At 36.6% G+C, this 21,051-nt stretch overlaps 2 protein-coding genes across 2 annotated transcripts; both read left to right on the top strand.

Moving 5' to 3' along the window:
* Positions 1–595: 595 nt before the first annotated feature.
* Positions 596–13,277, top strand: LOC103717172 (lysine--tRNA ligase). Its single transcript, XM_008805460.4, has 17 exons — positions 596–872; positions 967–1,042; positions 1,229–1,297; positions 1,446–1,611; positions 1,721–1,814; positions 3,477–3,562; positions 6,051–6,169; positions 6,287–6,367; positions 8,958–9,083; positions 9,176–9,458; positions 9,697–9,793; positions 9,891–10,047; positions 10,446–10,589; positions 10,681–10,749; positions 10,904–11,047; positions 11,155–11,206; positions 12,998–13,277. The coding sequence occupies exons 1-17, from the start codon at positions 790–792 to the stop codon at positions 13,000–13,002; spliced, it is 1,851 nt and encodes a 616-aa protein (XP_008803682.1). The 5' UTR covers positions 596–789; the 3' UTR covers positions 13,003–13,277.
* Positions 13,278–14,113: 836 nt separating this feature from the next.
* Positions 14,114–20,834, top strand: LOC103717173 (GDP-L-galactose phosphorylase 1-like). Its single transcript, XM_008805461.4, has 6 exons — positions 14,114–17,059; positions 17,189–17,304; positions 17,412–17,714; positions 17,804–17,989; positions 18,113–18,370; positions 20,248–20,834. The coding sequence occupies exons 1-6, from the start codon at positions 16,954–16,956 to the stop codon at positions 20,572–20,574; spliced, it is 1,296 nt and encodes a 431-aa protein (XP_008803683.2). The 5' UTR covers positions 14,114–16,953; the 3' UTR covers positions 20,575–20,834.
* The last annotated feature ends 217 nt before the right edge of the window (positions 20,835–21,051 follow it).

Here is a 21,051-nt window from a genome sequence, read left to right as displayed (position 1 = left end):
ATGGCAATTCTGTTAGTTTTAAAGTCACAAATTTTTTTCAAAAAGAGAAATTACAAGTACCTCATCGGCATCTAACACTCAGTGCTGGACCTTCTACCTTCTAGCTTGTACTCCTAAAAAAATACATTGCCCGAGTAATGTACTTTTAATACTAATTATTTTTTTATGCACTATAATCATAGTTAGTTTCCAAGTATTAAACTCTCTTTCGGCTTTTTGATCTTTTATTTTTTTTGTTTTAAAAAATATGCAGGCATATACCCGATCTCTATTTGGTTAAAAAGAAGCGTACAAAATAATCTTTCATAGATAGATACATAGAGTTAGCATGTTTTCCTCTCAATTCCTAAATATATATATTTTTTAAAATTATTTTATGTTAACTAAAATATGTTAAGTTCTTCCTCTTCCTGTTCCTTGGAAAGATCGCGCACACGTTCCGTTGAAAATATAGAGAAGGGGTGAATAACTACGGAGAAATATATAATGCTCATATATCCCTCGAGGTCGATAAGGGTTGATCAAAATGGAATCATGAGGCACCATCGGTTCTCTTTTTTTTTTTTGGTCAAAGCGCCGGCTCCTTCCTAGTTTTTAAACAATTCGGAGAAGCTGGTTCCTGTAAATAGTAATGACACTTTGAACGGCTAGGATGGACTCTAGCCGCAAATCAACCCCCCCGAAGCATCCACGAGGGCAGAACGTCAAGACCCTCCGAAACCTAAAGCAAACGCCACCCTTCTCTCTCTTTTCCACGAACCTAAACCTTCGGCTGTCTCTCGATCTCTGATGGCGGACGGAGTCGAAGCAGCGGCGGAAAGCGTTGCCGGCCTCTCCATGGACTCATCTACGGCCGGAGCCCCCAGCAAGAAGTATCGCCTTTGTCGCCGTCTTCTTCTCTATAGAGCTCTTCTTCCATCCATTTCCCTCTCTTATTCCCTGCATCTCTTTCTCTGCCCCTTTCAGCGCTCTCAAGAAGGAGTTGAAGAAGAAGCAGAAGGAAGAGGAGAAGCGGCTCAAAGAGGAAGAGAAGAAGAAGAAGGTCCCTCCTTAGCTCTTCTTGATAACATTACTCTAATAAAAATATCTCCTTTCCTTCTTTAGTTCACGATTTCATGCGATCGAATGCCCCTCAAAATTTTTAATCCTTTCTAGGCTACTTTTATATAGTTCTACCGATTTTTCTCCAGAATTTCACTCGGTGCTGCTGTTTCTTGCTATTTTTCAGGCCGCGGTTTTGGCGGATTTGCAATCTCAAAAGCCATCTGCCGCAGAAGATGAAGATATGGACCCCACGGTTTGTTTTGCTGCACTTTCTTTCTGTTCTCTGGGAGAATTTGGGAACTTTTTTTTTTCTTTTTTGATGGTGATGATGATGAGAGTTTAAAGGAGTTCTTTCGGTCTGATAGGATGGGGATTTAAATTGTCCTACGGTTTGATTGCAGCAATACTATGAGAATAGGCTGAAGGTCCTTGCATCCCTGAAGGCAGGTGGAGTGAATCCGTACCCTCATAAGTTTCATGCATCCATGTCCGTTGTGGAGTATGTTGAGAAGTATGGAAGTTTGAGCGATGGGGAGCACCTCAAGGATGTTGAAGTCAGTTTAGCGGGTCCGTTTTTCATGGAATATTTACTTAGAAACTTGTTTGCTTTGCTACCTCCATCTGTTATATATATGATTTTATGCAATGCTAATGAAAAAGCTTTACCTGATGTTAGGGAGAATTATTAACAAGCGTACTTCTTCGTCCAAGCTTTACTTTTATGACTTATTTGGTGGTGGTGTTAAAGTTCAAGTCATGGCTGATGCTAGGTATGAATGACCAAGATAAATTCATCTATATGTTTTTTTTTTCATCTGTACATTTGTGTTGTGATATCATGAATCTAAGTACTAAATGTCATTAAAACAAACCTCTTTTTTGGAATTACCTGTGTGCCAATCATACTACTTTCTGTAACTCATCTTGCATTATTGTTTATAATTGCTACTTCTGCCCCTTGCTTATATACCATTTCCAAAGTTACACAGATATCATTTTCCTACTCATGTTGGTCTCTTAAAATACATTTACTTCAAATAGAAAGTGCATCTTGGCCGTTCAGCTTGATGAATGAATAACATGTTTAGCAGTTGTTGTGCTAGTATATACAATCATTTAGCAAATTTTGAATATTGTATTAACATATTTGACAAGCTAGTTTATAGTTTTCGGAACCATGGCATCGCGGTTACCTTTAGTTCAACATGAAAAACTAATGCAGCTCGAGTTCAAAGATCAAGATCATGATTTCTTTCATACTAGAGTGTTTTAATATCCCAATCTTATGAAAGATTATCATAAATCTAATTTTTCTTTTTTTGTGCTGGATTTCCACAAGTTAGTGCAACTCCTCAGCTCAAGAATGAGGTAAAGATTTAAAAGACCAATCAAAGGTGTGAAGAGGCATCTAATTGTTGTTTCCAGAAAAAGATATAACAATTATGGCCCACCGAACATGGACAGATGGTCTCTTCCTATAATTTTCATAAGAAAAAAAGACAAGATCGGGTAAATGAGGAAAAGATTTCATCAGGGGCTCACAGACAAGAGAATGGGGAAAAACAAGAGTTTGGCCATTATAATTTATCTCTTTTGATCTGCCACAAAGAATTGCAGTGGCCTTGACTATTATTAACTGGACATAAGAGGGCCTATAATTGTGATCCCATGATTAAAAGCCAGTGCACGCTATAAACAATGACCATCACAACTTGTAAGCTTAAACCTCTATCGTCTAAATTCTAAGAACCCAATGTTAGCAAATAACCCCAATTAGAACCTCAAGGTTAGTTTTAATCATTTAATTAGCAGAAAATACAATATTTTAAACTTGATTGATGATTCTTTTCTGTCCCAACTCCTCTTAGCCATCAAAACAAGATTTTTCCCCCCTTGACTACATAAAAAAAGCATCTTGAGTTTAAAGGCATCAGCACTTTTATCAGGTATATATGGTTCCCATAACACATTGGATTACTTCAACAAGGTTGCCTTGATGTTACATTTGGATGTTAGTCAAATATTTAGCCCTTCATTGTTTTTCCCTCTCCTGTGTCCATTTTAGCGATAACAATGTTATTGGTAATGTTATTTGCGAAGAAGTCTAATGGTATAAACCACAAGTGAAACTATTATTTGAATTACATGCATGCTATACGGTCACTTTTGCTTTATAACTCACTTCTTTTGCTGTAAATATTCAATTGTTGGTTTTGTTGTGTATTTTGAAATTATTACTTTATTAACACTACAGGCCGTGCTTTTCTATGTGACTATATTATGTTTTCCTGCAAATATAACTTACAAAATGGATGTTGATTCACCTTTTAGAATCCAATTAGTGTAGGTTGCTATATGGAAAAAAAAGTTATCTGAATGCTTGCTTTTCTTTTACATATGAATGTTAACCATATTGGCTTTATGTTAATTAGGGACTCAGACATGGATGAGGTTGAGTTTGCTAGATACCATGCTGGTGTGAAACGTGGTGATATTGTTGGTATATGTGGATATCCAGGTTTGTGAGTTTGCAATTACATTCTTACATCCACGTGTCCTGTATAATCACTATCATTTTAGTACACAGTAACATGTTGATTCAATACTTATGATACTATTGTGGCTTCATTTTTGGTATATAAAAACAATTTTTTCTGGTTACAACATGTAGGAGAAAAGGAATTATGCATAAACTTCGGTGTAGAGAATCCATTTTGAACTTTAAAATTTGCTGATGATGAAATTCATAATACAATTGTAGATTTGGCATTGTGGTTCTGTAGCAATAGATATCATACATATTTACTTTCCATGCAATAGATAAAGATAGTTTGTAAGGGATTTTGCATATATGAATTTCCAGATATGTTGATTAATTGTTCTATTATCACACTGACAATAACTTGCAAAGCTGTTTGGGGATGTGCACATATGTCAAAGTAAGATAGGTCTATTTGATTGTAAAATTCTCAAGTTCAAAAAAAAGTAATTCCTAACTCCTAGGGAATTTAGGTAGGCTTACATGTGAAGTTGAAACAACTCTTAGACAGCTTATATACGTAGCTTAGACTGCATTCTCTGCTCTTTGATTGGAATTCGTGATAATAGACCTCTGACAGTGCAAGTTTGCATGCATTTGGCTCTTCTCCCAGCTTTTGATTGTTTTCTTATGACACATTCTTGTTTTCTGTTTGCGGCTGTGAAAGCATTAAAAGATCATAAAATATATAAAAAAGTAGATTCTTTGATGTTAGCTAACTTCTATATTTTTATTTTGTTGCTATGGTAAGATTCTTCATTGTTGATGCTCTAGAATGCATTAATGTTCAATTGGGATCGCCAATGCTGGATTTATTTTTCCTTTTCCTTTTTAGAAATCTAAAAGTGCATCACAATGTTAAGCTGGTTTTGGTTAATCACAAGCAAGATTATCGTGGATAAACACTTATATTTTGGTTTCTAAATTCGCATCTAAAGATATTAGTATTTCTACAGAGTTATTATTATTCTAGCAATGCCTTTTGACAGAGGATGCCTTTTCTCATGGGGTAAAATATCGATTGATACTAGTTTTAGATTGTGTAGGAGAGGGAAAGATTTGGATAATCTTTCCAAATCTTATAAAGGCGTTGATCTTATTTTTCATCCTTAATATATTCTTACCCCTCTTGGGAACAGTTTGGATAATCTGGTAATCTTCAGTTTGCCTCTTTCTTATTTTGAGTGGATGGCAAGTTTCAAGTGCAGTATGTAGCAGTTCTCTGACAATTGTGTGGGAGGTAATAGGCTTAGGTGGAGTTGGTTTTTTGGACATAAGATTGATAAGATGTCTATGGCTTATCTAAGTGCACCATATTATGATTAAATTCTGAGGAACCATTTCTATCTTTTTGCATTAAGCTAGTTCCTTTTGCCATTTTTGATTCTTCTAGTAGCCTTCTCTTCTTGTTTGCCATTCTACCAATGTGGATAGAAATTCTTGTTTGTGAACAACGTAAGGGCCTAATGATGAAGCCCAGAAATGAGGAGATGATTCAAATACTGTAATGTAAACCTTAATCGAAGGTGGGGTGGGCTTTCTCTGATTAATGCAGTAGCATGTAATTGCCTGGTGTGTTATATATCCATCTTCAATTCCCTTGTCTATATTCTGGCATAGTTTAAGATTATTCAAAGGATTTCTTTCAGCAGCAAAGAAGGGGACAACGGTACCACCATAGTATGGATCTCCAATCAGAAGATACCATGCCAGTCTTTGACATCTCGATATATTGTGTCTGTTATTGGTTTATGCAGTCAGAAGACTATTGAGTGACGAATTTCGTCTTCATCTTCTTTTGGCAAACACAGATGCTACTGGATTTGTAATAAATTAAAGTTACAAAGGAAACTAGTAATTCTGATAGTGTAAATCATTTTAATGAAATTTTGACATCTTAACCAGTTAGGCCAAGCTATGTCTGTGATTTATTTTTCCGTCGATCACAATGTTTTAATTGATATACTTTTGTAAGTGCAAATACACAATAAGTATGCTATGTAGAATTAGTTTAACCTTTTTTACACGTCTTATTGGCTTCATAGGTTGGGAGTAGGAGAGAAATATGACACATGTAACATTGAAGTAGTTGGCTAAGCTATAACCTAATATTCTGGTGAATAGATTAGTCTTAATTGACTTTATACACTAGCCTAGTTGCCATGTCAGCAGCTATTACTTATTATATGAATAACTTGACCTTCACATGTTATGTACGTGACACATAATATGGGTGAAGAGGATTTTTCAATTTGCTAGTAATAGATCAGGGAAGTGAAAAATATAGTAACTGCGGCCACCATTAGTGCTGGAGCAATAGACTAGGCGATTCTAGGATGGACCATTAACTGATCAGTGCAGGAATTTTTCTTCTTTTTTTTTTTTCGTATTTAAGAGCTATGCTATCTTCTCCAAAGAAACATGCTCTGTTGTCATTTGACTTAGGGTCTTCTTTCTTATGCTACAGGAAAGAGTAAAAGAGGAGAGCTTAGTATCTTTCCAAAGAAGTTTATTGTCCTATCCCCATGCCTTCATATGATGCCAAGACAGAAATCTGCCCTCAGTGCTGATAATGCTGCTGCAAAGGTGCAAAATATGTAAATATGAAAACCTTCATGCTAGCATTTTATATTGCTTAATGGACTTAGTTGTCATGTGGATAATCCTTTCTTTTTATACAAATGATTTCAACTTGGTTTACAGAAAAATGAAGGGAAAACAACATCAAATGTGTGGGTTCCGGGAATGACACGGAATCCTGAAACATATGTCTTGAAAGATCAGGTAACTCTTATAGTCTTCCTTGTTTACTTGAAAAGTCTCCTATAATAATGCACTGAATTATGACATAGATATAACATCCTCTGTTTATTATAGAGGCCGATCCTTGGTGCAATGATAAGGTTGCTCTATTGTAACTGGGGCATCATCGGTTCAAAATATGGAAATAGCCTTTCCGCATGTGGGGGTAAGGCTGCATGCATCTAGCTCTCCCCAAATCCCTCATTGGTGGAAGCCTTGTGCACAGGAATGCCTTTTTTTTTTTTTTACTTATGACTACATTTGTGTTGATAATTAGGGATCATGAACTTAACAATGTCAAACCCATTCCATAATTGTACTCACTTCTGCCCTTCTCCTATTCCTGTTGCTTCATTTGACTGTGAGGAATGCAAAACCTTTCACCCTCCAGGGAATTTTAGTTGTCCTCTTGCTTCTGTTTCTGCCACTGGCTCTTTAGATTATGATACTGGACAGCATGATAGACTGCAGATGAAAGCTTGTGACACCGTGTCTATTTCTTAATGAAGAGTTGGGATACCACCTTCTCATTTAAAATACTTAATCTCGAAAAATTTGGCACGGCACTTCAACTATATTTTCCATGTAATTTCAGTATTCTCACAATTTGTACCATTTAGGGGCTGTTTATAGGAACCAAATATTAAACATTCTTAAGTTCGCAAGGTGTCTGGTACATGTTGGTTCTTGTTTTCAGGTTGCACAGAATTTCTGGCCAGATGATCTCTGAATGTGTCCTCTTAATCAATTTAGTTAGAACATATGCTTAATCCTTGTTTGCATGTTTTTGTGTTTGTTTCACGGCCTTGTGTTTGCTTTCTTTTCTTTTCTTTCTTTTTTTTTTTTGGGGGGGGGGGGGGTGTTATTCTTTTGGCCTCCCACTCTTGGAACGTTGGCTCTCTTTTAAGGGTTTGAATATCAGGATTATGCCTCACTTTTGTAATGGTACTGTATGCTTTTCCCTAAGAAAAGACTAGCCAAGTTATTTTTGACACCGGTATTCCACCAATTCTTTTCAGTGCGAATTTTTTGATTTTGCCGTTCTTTTGAATTTATTGATGTCATTTATTGTCCACATTAAGTTAAATCTTAAGGTCTTTAAATCATTCATCGCAGTAAAAAAAGGTTATTGTGCTTGGAATAGGTGAAGCCATCCTAAGAAGTTAGAAAGGTTGGATAAGGTTGTAACACAATTCTTGGGTGTAATGTTGACCTTATTATTCATAGTACATAATATAACCTTAATCACTTTATCTTATAAGATGCAGTAAAAAAGTTGTATATTTGAAATTTTAACTGCTTGCAATCTTAAGATTGAGGTAAGCTTGTAAAATATGAAAGTTATTTTATTAGCATAAAATAGTTCAGACAAATTTAAAGGATAAGGCTTGGCTTGATCAGGTGGTACTGCACTTCTTGAATGCAATTGTCCTTGCCACCATACGGCAGTTTTATTTTTTACTTTTTTAATAAGTATGAAACTAAAGATTGAGTAGTTCTAGATTTTTTGTCGAGACTTGATATGTTTAGCTGATCGGGAAGCTTGGACAATGAAGAGAATTTTGAATTGCATAACATGGGACAATAAGAGAGATGGAAGTTGTATATTAGATAAGATGGAATAGCAAGAAATGCACCAATAGAAATATAATGAGATGGAGAGCTATAATAGAACGGCAAACATTGTTGATTTTACCAAATTGATTCAAATCAGTGGGACAAAACTTGTCAGATATGGTTATTTCTTACGACGTGTTTGTTGTGAAAACTCAAATAGACTTGCAGTGCTTGGAAAACTTTACTGTGAGATTTTTTCCCCCTGTCCTGGCTGAGTCAAATATGACTAGTGAATTAAAGACTAAGCTGTATGAAATTGTCAGGAGTCTGAAGAAAGCATATCACACGTTGTGAATAGTCTTATGAAGTTAGATTTGTTATTAGATGCTCTAGAAAGTGGACTGTAAAATTCTGACAGCATAATGGAGATCATGCTAAGAAGCTTTTTCTGCTTTGGAAGCATAATTTTCTTTGTTATTTTGAACACCAGTCATGGTTTTCTAGATTGTCTTCCAAAGAGATGGGAAGAGGCACCATGTATAGCGAAGATGTTTTTGGATATTTTTTTTAATAAATGTTTTTTTACAATCACACTTCCTGGTGTAACTTTTTCTCATTATCTGATGACTAAAGTCAATCCGTAGTATATTGAAGTCTTTAAATATCAGGTCAAATGTATCATGTGCAACAACTTGGTCAGTTTGCCTTCTTTATCATATTCTCTCCAAACTCTATATCAATAGTTTCTTAGTGATCCTATATTATACAGGAGAAAATGTTCATCCATCTACATTACATTAGTGATGCTTCTTTCAGTTTCTTTGATTTTTTTTTTCATGCTGTTTTAGGAAGTGCCAATTACTACTGGAGTCTCACTGTTTTGGCTAATTATTCAAGCACGATTTAGAAATTCTGAATGCCAGGGGAATATCATCTTTGACGTACAATTCAGTTGCATAGTTAATCAATGCTTATTGATTGACTTCCATTTAAATATCTACTCTCTTTGATGTAGGAAACAAGATATCGTCAACGGTATCTGGATCTGATGTTGAACCATGAGGTTAGGCAAATATTTAAGACCCGAGCAAAGATCATCTCTTACATCCGAAGTTTCCTTGACAATCTTGGTTTCTTGGAGGTTATGTTCTGGACCTACATTTTCTTGTCTTGATATCATCTGTACTTTTCAGTCTTGTGTCCAGTTTTAAAACATTTTTCTTGTATTGTCAGGTGGAAACACCGATGATGAACATGATTGCTGGTGGAGCAGCTGCAAGGCCTTTTGTTACTTATCACAATGAACTGAACATGAAGTTGTACATGCGTATTGCGCCGGAGCTTTACCTAAAGGAGTTGGTTGTTGGTGGGCTGGACCGTGTTTATGAAATTGGAAAACAGTTTAGGAATGAGGGGATTGATTTAACTCATAATCCTGAATTTACTACCTGCGAGTTTTATATGGCTTTTGCAGACTACAATGATTTGATGACACTCACGGAACAAATGTTATCTGGTAAGCACTATGAGTGTTTTTCTTTTCTCTATTTTTCTTTTCTAATATATTGTGGATGCACCGTCCGAGACTTGGAAGTTGGAACTGGAAGCTCCTCCAAATGGAGGGGTATTTTTGCCACTAGGGCATCATGCGGTTTACAATAGTAGCCTCGAAAACTGTGCTCTAATTCACTGTGAATAGGTTAACTTCTGTGGCACTACTGTTATGGTTTACTTATTCAGAAAATTCCAAACAGGAATGGTCAAAGAGCTAACAGGTAGTTATAAAATAAAATATCATGCAAATGGGGTGGACAAGGATCCAATAGAGATTGATTTTACTCCTCCCTTCAGGTATGCCTTATAACCACATATATTATTATAATTCCAGGTTAAATCAACACATATAAGTGTCATCTAAATATGAAGTGATTGATGCTGTTTTCATCAGACGAATCGACATGATTGAAGGATTGGAATCTATGGCCAACCTCAGTATACCAAAAGATATTTCAAGTGAAGCAGCAAACAAATATTTGTTGGATGCATGTGAAAAATTCGAGGTCAAATGCCCCCCTCCTCAGACTACTGCAAGGCTGTTGGACAAGGTCTATACTTTAAGCTTTGTTATCTCCACATCCCAATCATCATTAGCTTTACTATAGCAATAGAAAATTTGAGATTCCAAGTGATAATGAACAACTGTAAAGAAAGGATTTATCTGAGCTGTCGAAGTATTTGCACTGTAATTATGCCACATTTTTTCTTCTGAAAGGGATGAGTGAAAAAAGGGCACAACCTTAACAAAAGATACAAGAAACCCATGTATACATGGTTCATATATTAAATCTTATATTCTTGAATGAATAAGGAAAATCTCCATTTCTATAAGAGAGTAATTTGCTGTTTATTCATTAAATTTTGATAAATTAATTTGCCTTATTTGTAGTGCTCCTAGTTATCGATCTAAACAAAGAGTAAAATTCTGCTTGTATTCAATTGGCAGCTTGTTGGGCATTTTTTGGAGGAGACTTGTGTAAATCCAACCTTTATTATTAACCATCCAGAGATAATGAGTCCATTAGCCAAGTGGCATAGATCAAGACCAGGCTTGACTGAGCGGTTTGAATTGTTCGTTAACAAACATGAGGTTTGTGATGTTAATTTTTTTCTTTTTTTGTGCTTGCAAACTCATTCTTCACTTTTATTCATGACTAATGCTATCTATATATAATATTCAGGTATGTAATGCATACACGGAATTGAATGATCCTGTTGTACAACGTGAACGTTTTGCTGAACAGCTGAAGGTACTGTTCTACATTTGAGTTATAAATCTTGAAAAAGGAAATGTCTGAAATAATATGGTAGTTTAGTTAATTGATTTCGCACTTCAGATTCTTGCTTGTTGATACATGAAATTGTCTATTACCTGTAGTTCTAACCTGGCAGCAATGGTTGCAGGATCGGCAATCAGGTGATGATGAGGCAATGGCTTTAGATGAAACATTTTGCACAGCTCTTGAATATGGGCTGCCACCAACTGGAGGTTGGGGGTTGGGGATAGATCGGCTTGCAATGTTGTTTACAGATTCTCAAAATATAAAGGTTGGCTGTTTTCATATTTGTCATGTTAATTTCTTGACTTCTGAATGTTTATAGGTGCTAATAATAGTTAAATAACACAATGGATATATTGAATTACGTGAATGCAGGAAGTTCTTCTCTTTCCTGCCATGAAGCCTCAAGATGAGCCTTCTAGCAAAGGTAATTAAGCAACACTTTGACTGAATCAGTATCACCTTTCTCTTTTTGAACATGAAAATGGAGATGAAGTGCTTAAGTTTTAAACCCTAAGAATTCAGGTTCAAAGGTAAGAAACCAACAGCCGCTCTGCGTGATAATTACCCTAGTTAGGTTTCATACCCCAAAGTGTTGTTTGAGATGATGACTTTAATGGAAGGATGTGGTCCTAGAGAATAATGATCTGCACCATACAAGATATACTGTTATTTTTTAAGGGTGGGGCACTCTGGTTAAATGTTACAGTTTTTCTGTTAGATCATTAGCAACTGTTATTAAAGAAATGTGGAGTTCTTGTTAATACTAATGCATTCCTCAATTAAGCTATGGGTTTGAATGAACACTTATCATTAATCAAGTAGGTTTGGTGAGTGGGACAGATCGTGGGAAGATGGTTCTTTGAGGAGGGTGGAAAATTTTTTGAATCTGATGAGCAGCAGGATTCTTAGATGAAAAGTACGGGGATTGGTACAACATCGATGAGTGAACCAACTCCAGTCAGCTGAACAGGATGGGAAGCTGTAAAGAGTGTAAAACTGTTATGTCTTGCTAGAATCAGGTGATTGAAAAGAATGTTCAATTGACTTGATCGAAAGGAAGTGGATACTATGAAAAAAATTCCAAATATTATTTCATGTTGGTAGTTTGCTAACAGAGTAAGAACTCTTGAAAGGAAGAAGGTTGACAATTATAACCTTGTTATAAGATTTTGCATGCATGCGTGATAGATTCTTGTAAGTTGTGGAGAGAGAGGGGGGAGTGAGCCATGTTTTTGTCTTCTGATACCTATGATGGACTTTTGTTTGATGATTGTATTATCCAAATGTCATTGGAGGGTTGATGATCTTATCTATGATGTGTTATGCCTGACCTTGTGTTGAGGAAAGGTGGCAGTTGTATGCATTTGGTTTTGTAACCTTTCTGGTGCTTTTCCATCTTTATAGATGGTGGACTATAGCAAATGGGGGTGCATGTGACATAAGACCTGCATAATTTTGCGGGAGAGAACGATGAAAGCACCTCAGGTTGTTTTTTAGGCTCAGTCATTGTACAAAGGGGTGGAGGTATAAAATGTCAAGGAGGAAGTAGTGGCTTTCCCAGCAAGGGGAATGATAACTTGGGCTATATCATTGGGTCCATGTTCTAAGGATGAGGGGGGCGGGGCAGTGATTGACAATGATTTTGTAGAACTTCTAGATGCCCCTGAGGGAAGGAACAAAGGAGGCTGTCTTGCAATTTGAGGGCTATATGGCAATTTAATGGTCGTTAAGATTGAATATACCAGTGACAGCCAAATGATGTGGGTGGATATGTGCCTAAGGAATCAAGGACAGTCACACTATGCAAGCAGGCAAGCATATTTGTGTTGTAAATCTTCATACCAAAAAAGAAAAAAACACATCTCTTGCCAATTTTTGGGGGCAGTTGGTCCATTATGCTGCATACGGTTGATATCTAGTGTTTTAAGCTGTGTTTATTTAAAAGCAGCCTAACCATCCTGAGTGCATCGATCTATTTTGGCAATTAGAGCTGTATTCCTTTCCACCAACTCCATTTTTCCTGGTATTCAAATGCTTGATCTGTGGATTGGAAGCAGAAGATAGTTAGTTTATCATGCTAAACAAGATCTTATTTCATCTGTTAGATGTTTGTACTTATGCTTCTCTCTTACAATTTTGAAAGACTAGCATGTTAAACGATCTCTAGAGTCATGTACCTTTGACCTAATGTTTTCAAAATGAAATTGGGCTGCAGCTTAGTTGGATCTCTATCAACCGGACCTGGTGCTGAAGTTTTGCTCAGATATTTATTTTGAGGAGGCATATGCCTGCCGGCACCACAATTCACTGCAGCATGGATAGGTAATATTAGAGTCTCCGGAGTCATCTGTCATGTTTTATTCATTTTTCTCAGTATAGAAACTGTTGTTTTGCTTCTTACACATCCAATTAAAATGTGTTCTAATACTTGTTACCTCACTTCTATTCAAGTTAATGTGAGCTGTTTTTACCCCATTGTGGAATATGTTTCTTTATACAAGTATACCATTTGATTTTATTTTTTTTTAATGCAATGCTTCCTTATGTGAAATAAAAGGACATTTCCCATTAGTAATTGGGAATTCACCCCACTCCACTGAATAACCTTTAAACCAACAGAAGAATGCTATGTATTCATTGCCTTGTAACGTCATGTAAATCGACATTTTACGTCGTTGGTGGTTAACAAGAAAAATATAGTTGCATACTGAGACTGGAGTGGATATGAAGTGTAAACGAGCAATGCTAACTAATACCCATACAGATAACCACTCTGAATGGTCAGGGGTTAGCGGCCCTAAAATTCTTCTTACAAGCACCTGCCATCCCTAAGTGCAGTTAATTATGCAGAAATCCTTTATTTTTGAGATTTGTCTGCAGTGTATTAGTTTAGAATGTGTTATTATATGTTGCAGGCAATCTGCTATTCAACTGCCTAATTTGCATTTTTTATTCAGGCTTTTTAGACCTAGTGTAGTATTTATTGCTGCAGGCAGTAGAGTTTTTTGTGTATGGAATTTGGATGGTAGAGCTTTTGCTAATAGAATTTTTAATGAAAAAATAGTTTGGTGTGTGGTAACTATATTTATAAAATGCTGAGAAACTTCAAGAAATAATGTTGTTAATATGAGAAAATGATAATAAAAAATATTACATAGTACTTTCTATTTTCTAACCGTATGTATTATTATAATTATTATTATGGAATATTTATTTGTTATTTTAATCAAATAATATAGTAAATGATAAATTTTATATTTATTATCAATATAATAATAAATATAATATTATATTATTATAATATGATATTATTATTTTAATAAAATATTATAATAGCTAATATTTTTGCAATAGAATGGTGAATGGAATTTCTACTCGAATTAGGCATGCTATTATAATTAGGAGTTACCTTACTTTGAACACAATGAACAATGTAATTCCTATGTAAATAAAAATTAAATCTTGAATGAAGATGTGAAATGGAAAAGAAACATGAAAGAACATGACATACTAGCAAGTTTAACATCTGGGGCATAGCTACCAAAAATTTAATCCAGAAGATTGAGATGAACACATGTACACGAGGAAAAATAGAGAGAAAAGTGAAGAAAAGAGCATATTGATATGAACAAATGATTCAACCTTATTGGACTTGTTCATTAATCTCTTCATATATCAAATAGAATTTTACATTTAATGTTTTAAAATGATCATGAGAGAGAAATAACTATAATATTTTGTTTATTCTTTAGAGGAGTTAAGATACAAAGGTGGGGTCAAAGCTCCTAAAAGACCAAAACCTACAAACATGGGAAATGAACTACGGCTGTATCCGCCGAAGCCGGAGTTCTTATTTAATGAATCTACGTTATCTAGCAATCTCACTGATCTATCCACAGGCTGATTTGCTTCTCTGGAACAACGCATCACTGAGGAAAAAAAAAAATCCAATGACGACAAGCAGTGATTGATATTGCCTGAAGGGGTGAATGTGCTCCAGTTCTGCATGCCCTGAGAAATGTTGAGCAATATCAGAGATCCATTTGATGACTACAGCGGAGTCTCCTTCCCAGCCATATTGGTTTGAAGCTAAGGTGGTGGCTGCCATACTAATAGCTCTCCTAAATCCAGCATGTATTACCTCACCTTCATAATTTCTGATATTATAGCCCAACCCCTGGATTGAGTTCATTCCAAGAAGCATCAAAGTTTACCTATGAAACCAATCATGGATAAGGGTTTAATAGAGCTTACCGAGCTGCCGGTATCCCAGTTCTGTAGACCCCTGATTTCCGCTGACTTCGACATATAGCTAAGTTATTCCTCTGCAAGGTGATGAGCTAGATTGTAAGCTCTGGAGGGATTGAAATCTTTGTTTTGGAATAGGTACTCATTTTTGCAGTTCCAAATTGCCCAAGCTTTGCAGGATATGAGTGTGCTAGGGAATTCATTAATAAAGCATTCATCGCATAATCCAATAGGCAACTGAATGGATGTAACTAAACAAATATTCTAGTATTGGCAAATGGCAATGCAATTCAATCCCGTTCGAGCAGCATGAGAACACTCAAATAAACGGTGGTGGATTTTCTCTGGATGTACGGTACAAAGCACAAGTTGTGTTTTGATCTGTAATGATCGAAATACAACTTGTGAAAACTGCAGCATAATTGTCCGTATTCTTGCATTCCAATGATCTGAGGTGCACTTGGCCAACCAATAAGAATATATACGGATTGGATGGCCTCAAGAACTTTTAATACTCCAAAGGAATATAAGAATAATTTGGAAGGACTTCTTTATTTTTATTTTTTCCTGTTTCTTTTTTATTAGAGAGTGAAAGAAAGGTTTCTTTCTATCAGTTAATTGTACTAGATATTATTTGGTATATATAAAATTGTCTAATCTAACTTAACTAAAATCAATAAATAAATAAATAGAAGAAAGGGATCAAATAAATTGGATGAACTTCTTGGTAATTACAAATTATTGATCTAAAATTTCAGTAACTATACCAAGTACATATGTATTCAAAAAGTAAAAGTCGATCCTATTTTATCCATGCACAGGGAACAATATTTAGATCTAAAAAAGTTGCACTTGGTAGTATCAAATGTCTGGACTCGGTCAAATCAATCGTTTGGCTTGTCAAATTGAGGAAGATTTGGAGGGACAAACCCTACATCCAAACTAGCAAACAAGCGAAGCTTAGACCCAATCCATTCTCAAAGTTTAAGGACATTGGTGCAATATGGTTGCAAGCTAAGATCCAAACTCTAACCAAATCAAATATGATTTTTACTGGATGAAACATAGTTCAATCAAACATGAAGATGACCTAGAAAAATTGATTCAACAACCCAACTCAAGCCCGTTCAAGCATTCAAGTTTGAAAATAATTTGCCCAACCTAACCCATATGATAAATAGGTCGGGTTTAGTCCCAATTCCCGAAGACAAATTGATGAAGCCAAGCAAACTAGAGTCTCAACCATTGCAACCCTAATCGGACCAATGTCCCAGGAAAAAAAAAAAAACTGAAAGGAACACTCAATCTCCCCCATTACAAAGCAAGCACCAACCATTCTTAACGTCGAAAGTGAATAAAATCATAAATTTATCAAATCGACTAACATAATCATGAGACAGAAATCACAATCTCCATCAAATTCTCCTCACCAAATGTATCTTGTACATAACATGTGCAAAGATCCAGTACACAGGCACTTTAAAGATTGAATCAGACGAATTGGACGGTCCAGATTCCAAGTCTCTTAAGAATCAAACACCACCACTAACGAAACAGAGAAGCCCTGAACCAAATCAAAGAACACAAGAAGAGGGGGGCACTATGGCCAATTCCCATCCAACAGTATAAACCGTTTCCCACCCGGACTCCAACTGCCTTTCCCCCCATATTCCTCCCCTCCCTCCGCTCCCCCCTATAAAAAGCCCCCAGCTCTCACGGCAATTCTCCAACAAGCCCGAGTGGAGAAGCTCGCGACCACCAGCATCGGAGGCGGCCACCGCCTCCTCTTGGACAAGAAGCGGCGCCCTCCCCTCCGCCGGCGGCAGCCACTCCGACCTTCTCTTCCTCGCCGGGCGGTGGCTCCCTCAATCCTTCTCTCCTCTGTTCTGTTTATATATATCCGTGTATAGGTTAGAAAGAGAGATGCTCACCATCAAGAGGGTTCCGACGGTCCTCTCCAATTACCAGGAGGAGGATGCCGAGCCCCTCGGCTGCGGCCGCAACTGCCTCGGAAACTGCTGCTTGCCTGGTATGTGACATTCTCCGTCCAAAGTCGTTCCTTTTCCACGGATTTTCCTTTGTTTTAAATGTGTTTTTAGATTTCTTGGGTAGTTTTTAGATGAATGTATTGATTTTTGGTTCGTGTTATTGCCTACAGTCTCGAAACTTCCCCTTTATGCCTTCAAGCGCGATTCTACATCGGCCAGTGGGTCTTCTTCCAACTCAGAGGATCCTTCGCCAAACTTTTTTCTCCAATCACTGGTGCTTCGTGAGGTATTTGTTCAAGAATTGATGCTAAAAATCCCTTCTTTTTGATTGATTTGTTGTTTTCTCTGCTGGAATTGTGTGATTCTATGGGATTTTGTATGTGGGATTGCTAGTGGGAGGATCGAATGAGCCAGGGCCTGTTTCGATACGATGTGACAGCCTGCGAGACCAAGGTGATCCCTGGAGAGCTTGGATTTATAGCTCAATTGAATGAGGGCAGGCACCTCAAGAAGCGGCCCACCGAGTTCCGGGTTGACCGTGTTCTCCAGCCCTTCGACTCCAACAAGTTCAACTTCACCAAGGTGGGGCAGGAGGAGGTGCTCTTCCGCTTTGAGGCAGGTGGTGATACCAGGTCTCACTTTTTCGAAAGCGCCCCTGTCGGTGCTACCGAGCCTCCCAATGTCGTCGCAATCAATGTAAAAAAACTATCCTTGCATATTATTGAATTGTTGTAATCTTTGTTGTACATTTTCATATAGATTTGTGGTGTTTTCAATGATTATAGGTGAGCCCTATAGAGTATGGCCATGTGCTTCTGATTCCCCGGGTGCTCGAATGCCTGCCTCAGAGGAATGATCATGAGAGCTTCTTGCTTGCTCTGAACATGGCTGCAGAAGCAGGAAGCCCTTACTTCAGACTGGGCTACAACAGTTTGGGTGCTTTTGCCACCATCAATCACCTCCACTTCCAGGTCTAACTTTGGTTTCTGTACTTCATAAACATGTTTTACTAATCTGGGTTAGCTATATATTTTAGAGTATTTGAAGAATCTCAGTTGTGATTGGTCAAGGAATGTTTTGTTTCTGGGGTGCAGGCTTATTACTTGGCAATGCCTTTTCCTGTAGAGAAGGCTCCGACACGAAGGATACCAATAAAAGGTCGGTCGGAGAGTGGTGTGAAGGTTTCAGAATTGTTGAATTATCCTGTCAGAGGCCTGGTCTTTAAAGGCGGGAACACCTTAAAAGATTTATCTGATGTAGTTGCTAGCTCCTGCATAAGTCTTGAAGAAAATAATATCCCATTCAATGTGCTTATTTCTGATTCTGGCAGGAGGATCTTCCTCTTTCCACAGGTATCAAATGTCAATAATCTTGCTCTTATTACTTATGTTGCTCATATTACTGAATTTCCTCTAGAACTCTGATACAAGAGTCTGCCATTTCTAGGTTTTTAAAGAGTTTGATTTATTAGAGGTAGTTTATCTTAGTTTGCTGTTATTCTCACTTTATGAATAAGGGATGCAAGTTACAGCTACAAAGATCAGTAGCTTACATGATATGATTGCCTGGTCTTTTTAGAAAATGCAGTGGTCTCTTTTTTAGTTTCCATGGAACAATTTAAAAGTCTACCATGAACAGCTCCAAAACCTTGTATCTGCTACTAACTTATCATACTAAATAATTTTAGGTTTCCGAGACCCTTGATTCATAGAAATTAATGACTGTTAACAACAAATATTGTATGTGATAATGAGACCTATGTAGGAAAAATCTGGTGGAAACCGGCAGCAATGTGTCTTGATTTTATTAATGAAGTCTATATGCACATATTCTGTGATGTCATTACAAGTATCGATTGTTGCTTTTCTAATAAGGAGAGCCCCATCTGCCAGTCTATATACATTTCCAAAGTCACATTTAAGTGATATTTTGATATTGGTTGATTTCCTCCACTTAGTAAGGCACACACTTTACAGCAGACTTTACTAGTAGAATGTCTTAGAATTTACTTGTTGTATAAACAGGTATTGATCCTATTACTCTCCAATGTTACAGTATGACTGGCTGCCAAGACATTGATGCAGAAATTACAAAAGTAATCTCCTTAGAGAAACAAAAATAATCACCTCCTTAAGGCTGAAAATGTCATGAGTATTAGCCGCTCACTATCCTCATGCATTTTCTTTTTTGCCTCATACTATTTATTTTTCAAATATTTCTGTTGGTTCCTGTCTCAGTATTTTTGGTGTCCGTAGGCTTTTCAGTACTTGTACCTCAGGTAGCAGAAACTACTTCAATTTTTCTTCTTTCTAACCTGATGATTCACCACTACTTTATAATTATCTTCCCTGAGAAATTGTTTACACCTTTGCTATTCTCAACATTATTGAATTTAACACTAAATCAAGCAAATAAATTTGGAAGGGAGAGAGACTTCTTGCTTTGTATACTATAAGGCTTATAACTTTAAAAATACATCATAACTTATCAATGTTTGTTTTGGTGTTGGGCTTGACACATAATTAATGGGGAACCTCTGTTAAATCTTATACATTTTCAGGGAGAGTAATTTCATTGAGAAGAATCTCGCACCTGTTCCTAATGGCATGTCCAAAATTAGATAATTTATTTTTTGCCTGTGGCATCATCAAATTTAAATGGAAAAGCCTGTCCTTATTTTAAATGTTCATGTCAAAATTTGAAAAGGTAACAACTATTTTTTCTTCGATTTAGTAAGAAAAATATATTTTTGATATGATATGAACTTTTTTGGTTTGTGGCATTGTACTTGAATTTTATTTACGCATATATATATATATATATATATATATATATATATATATATATATATATATATATAATATTTATATCTGACATAATTGATTTGTCAAAAGCACTTAAATAGTATAGTTGCTATTCCATTTTCTGCTGTGTGTTCCATATCTTGGCAAGACCATCTTTCTCTTTTATGAAATATTAATCTGTTGCTAAAGAGTTGGGATTAGGGCCTACAGATACAGGTACATAGCAGTCACTTGTTAGTTGGAACTGCTTCAACTTGACTGTTTTCCCTCTTATAGGAAGACGGTTCTCTCCTTGCATTTAGTCCTTGTATGATGACATTTCTTTTGCCTATCAACAAGAAGAAAACAAATGTAATAACCTATGCTCTTGTATCATGATATCGCTAACTAGTTGTACTAATTTGCCCTGTTTGATGAACATGCAGTGCTATGCTGAGAAACAAGCCCTTGGTCAAGTGAGCCAGGAGCTATTGGATACTCAAGTGAACCCTGCTGTGTGGGAGATCAGTGGGCACATGGTGCTGAAACGAAAGAAAGACTTCGAAGAGGCATCAGAGGCCTATGCATGGAGGCTCTTGTCTGAGGTGTCTCTCTCCGAGGAGAGGTTTCGAAAGGTGAAGGCTTACATCTTTGATGCCATCAGTTTGGTGGAGTCTGAAGAGGAGATAGATGCAAACGAGAACAAGGGAACTCTTCTGCAGGCTTCCTTACTGGCTACTCATTTTGACGAAAGGTGTCGGGTTCTTCAGTGAAGGATAGATAGGTTACTTCCAACGGATATAGTTATTTAGTTTGTTTTAGCTGTGCCTTCTTTTTTGTAGCCTTTGAAGAGATAAGGGGGAGTGATAACATGGCTCTGCACGGCAGCACTATCTAAATTTTTTTGATAGGTGCTTTTGATATGTAGTTACTTGAGTCAATCAAAATCTTTGAATCTTTATAAGGAAATATTTGCTGTATGTGGGTTTGACCCTATTACAATGAATGTCTAGTTCTGCTCTCTTTCTCTCTCTCCCCCCACCTTTCTTCTTCATCATCATCATCATGCCATGCCTAGTCTAAGGCATCTCGTGCGACAATTACAATTAGAATGAGCAATGTAAGACAGAAACTAAGGAGCACATTCACCTATAAATAACTGATGTATATTGATAATTTCATATTGCTGTAGATTGAATAGTTAATCTCATATTGATGTATATGTAAAGCTTTTTTATTACAAGGATGTC

The sequence above is a fragment of the Phoenix dactylifera genome, chromosome 7 (assembly GCF_009389715.1).
Source record: "Phoenix dactylifera cultivar Barhee BC4 chromosome 7, palm_55x_up_171113_PBpolish2nd_filt_p, whole genome shotgun sequence".
NCBI classification, from domain to species: domain Eukaryota; kingdom Viridiplantae; phylum Streptophyta; class Magnoliopsida; order Arecales; family Arecaceae; genus Phoenix; species Phoenix dactylifera.
Note: the sequence above shows the minus strand (reverse complement) of the source record. Positions and strands in the feature narration are given on the sequence as shown.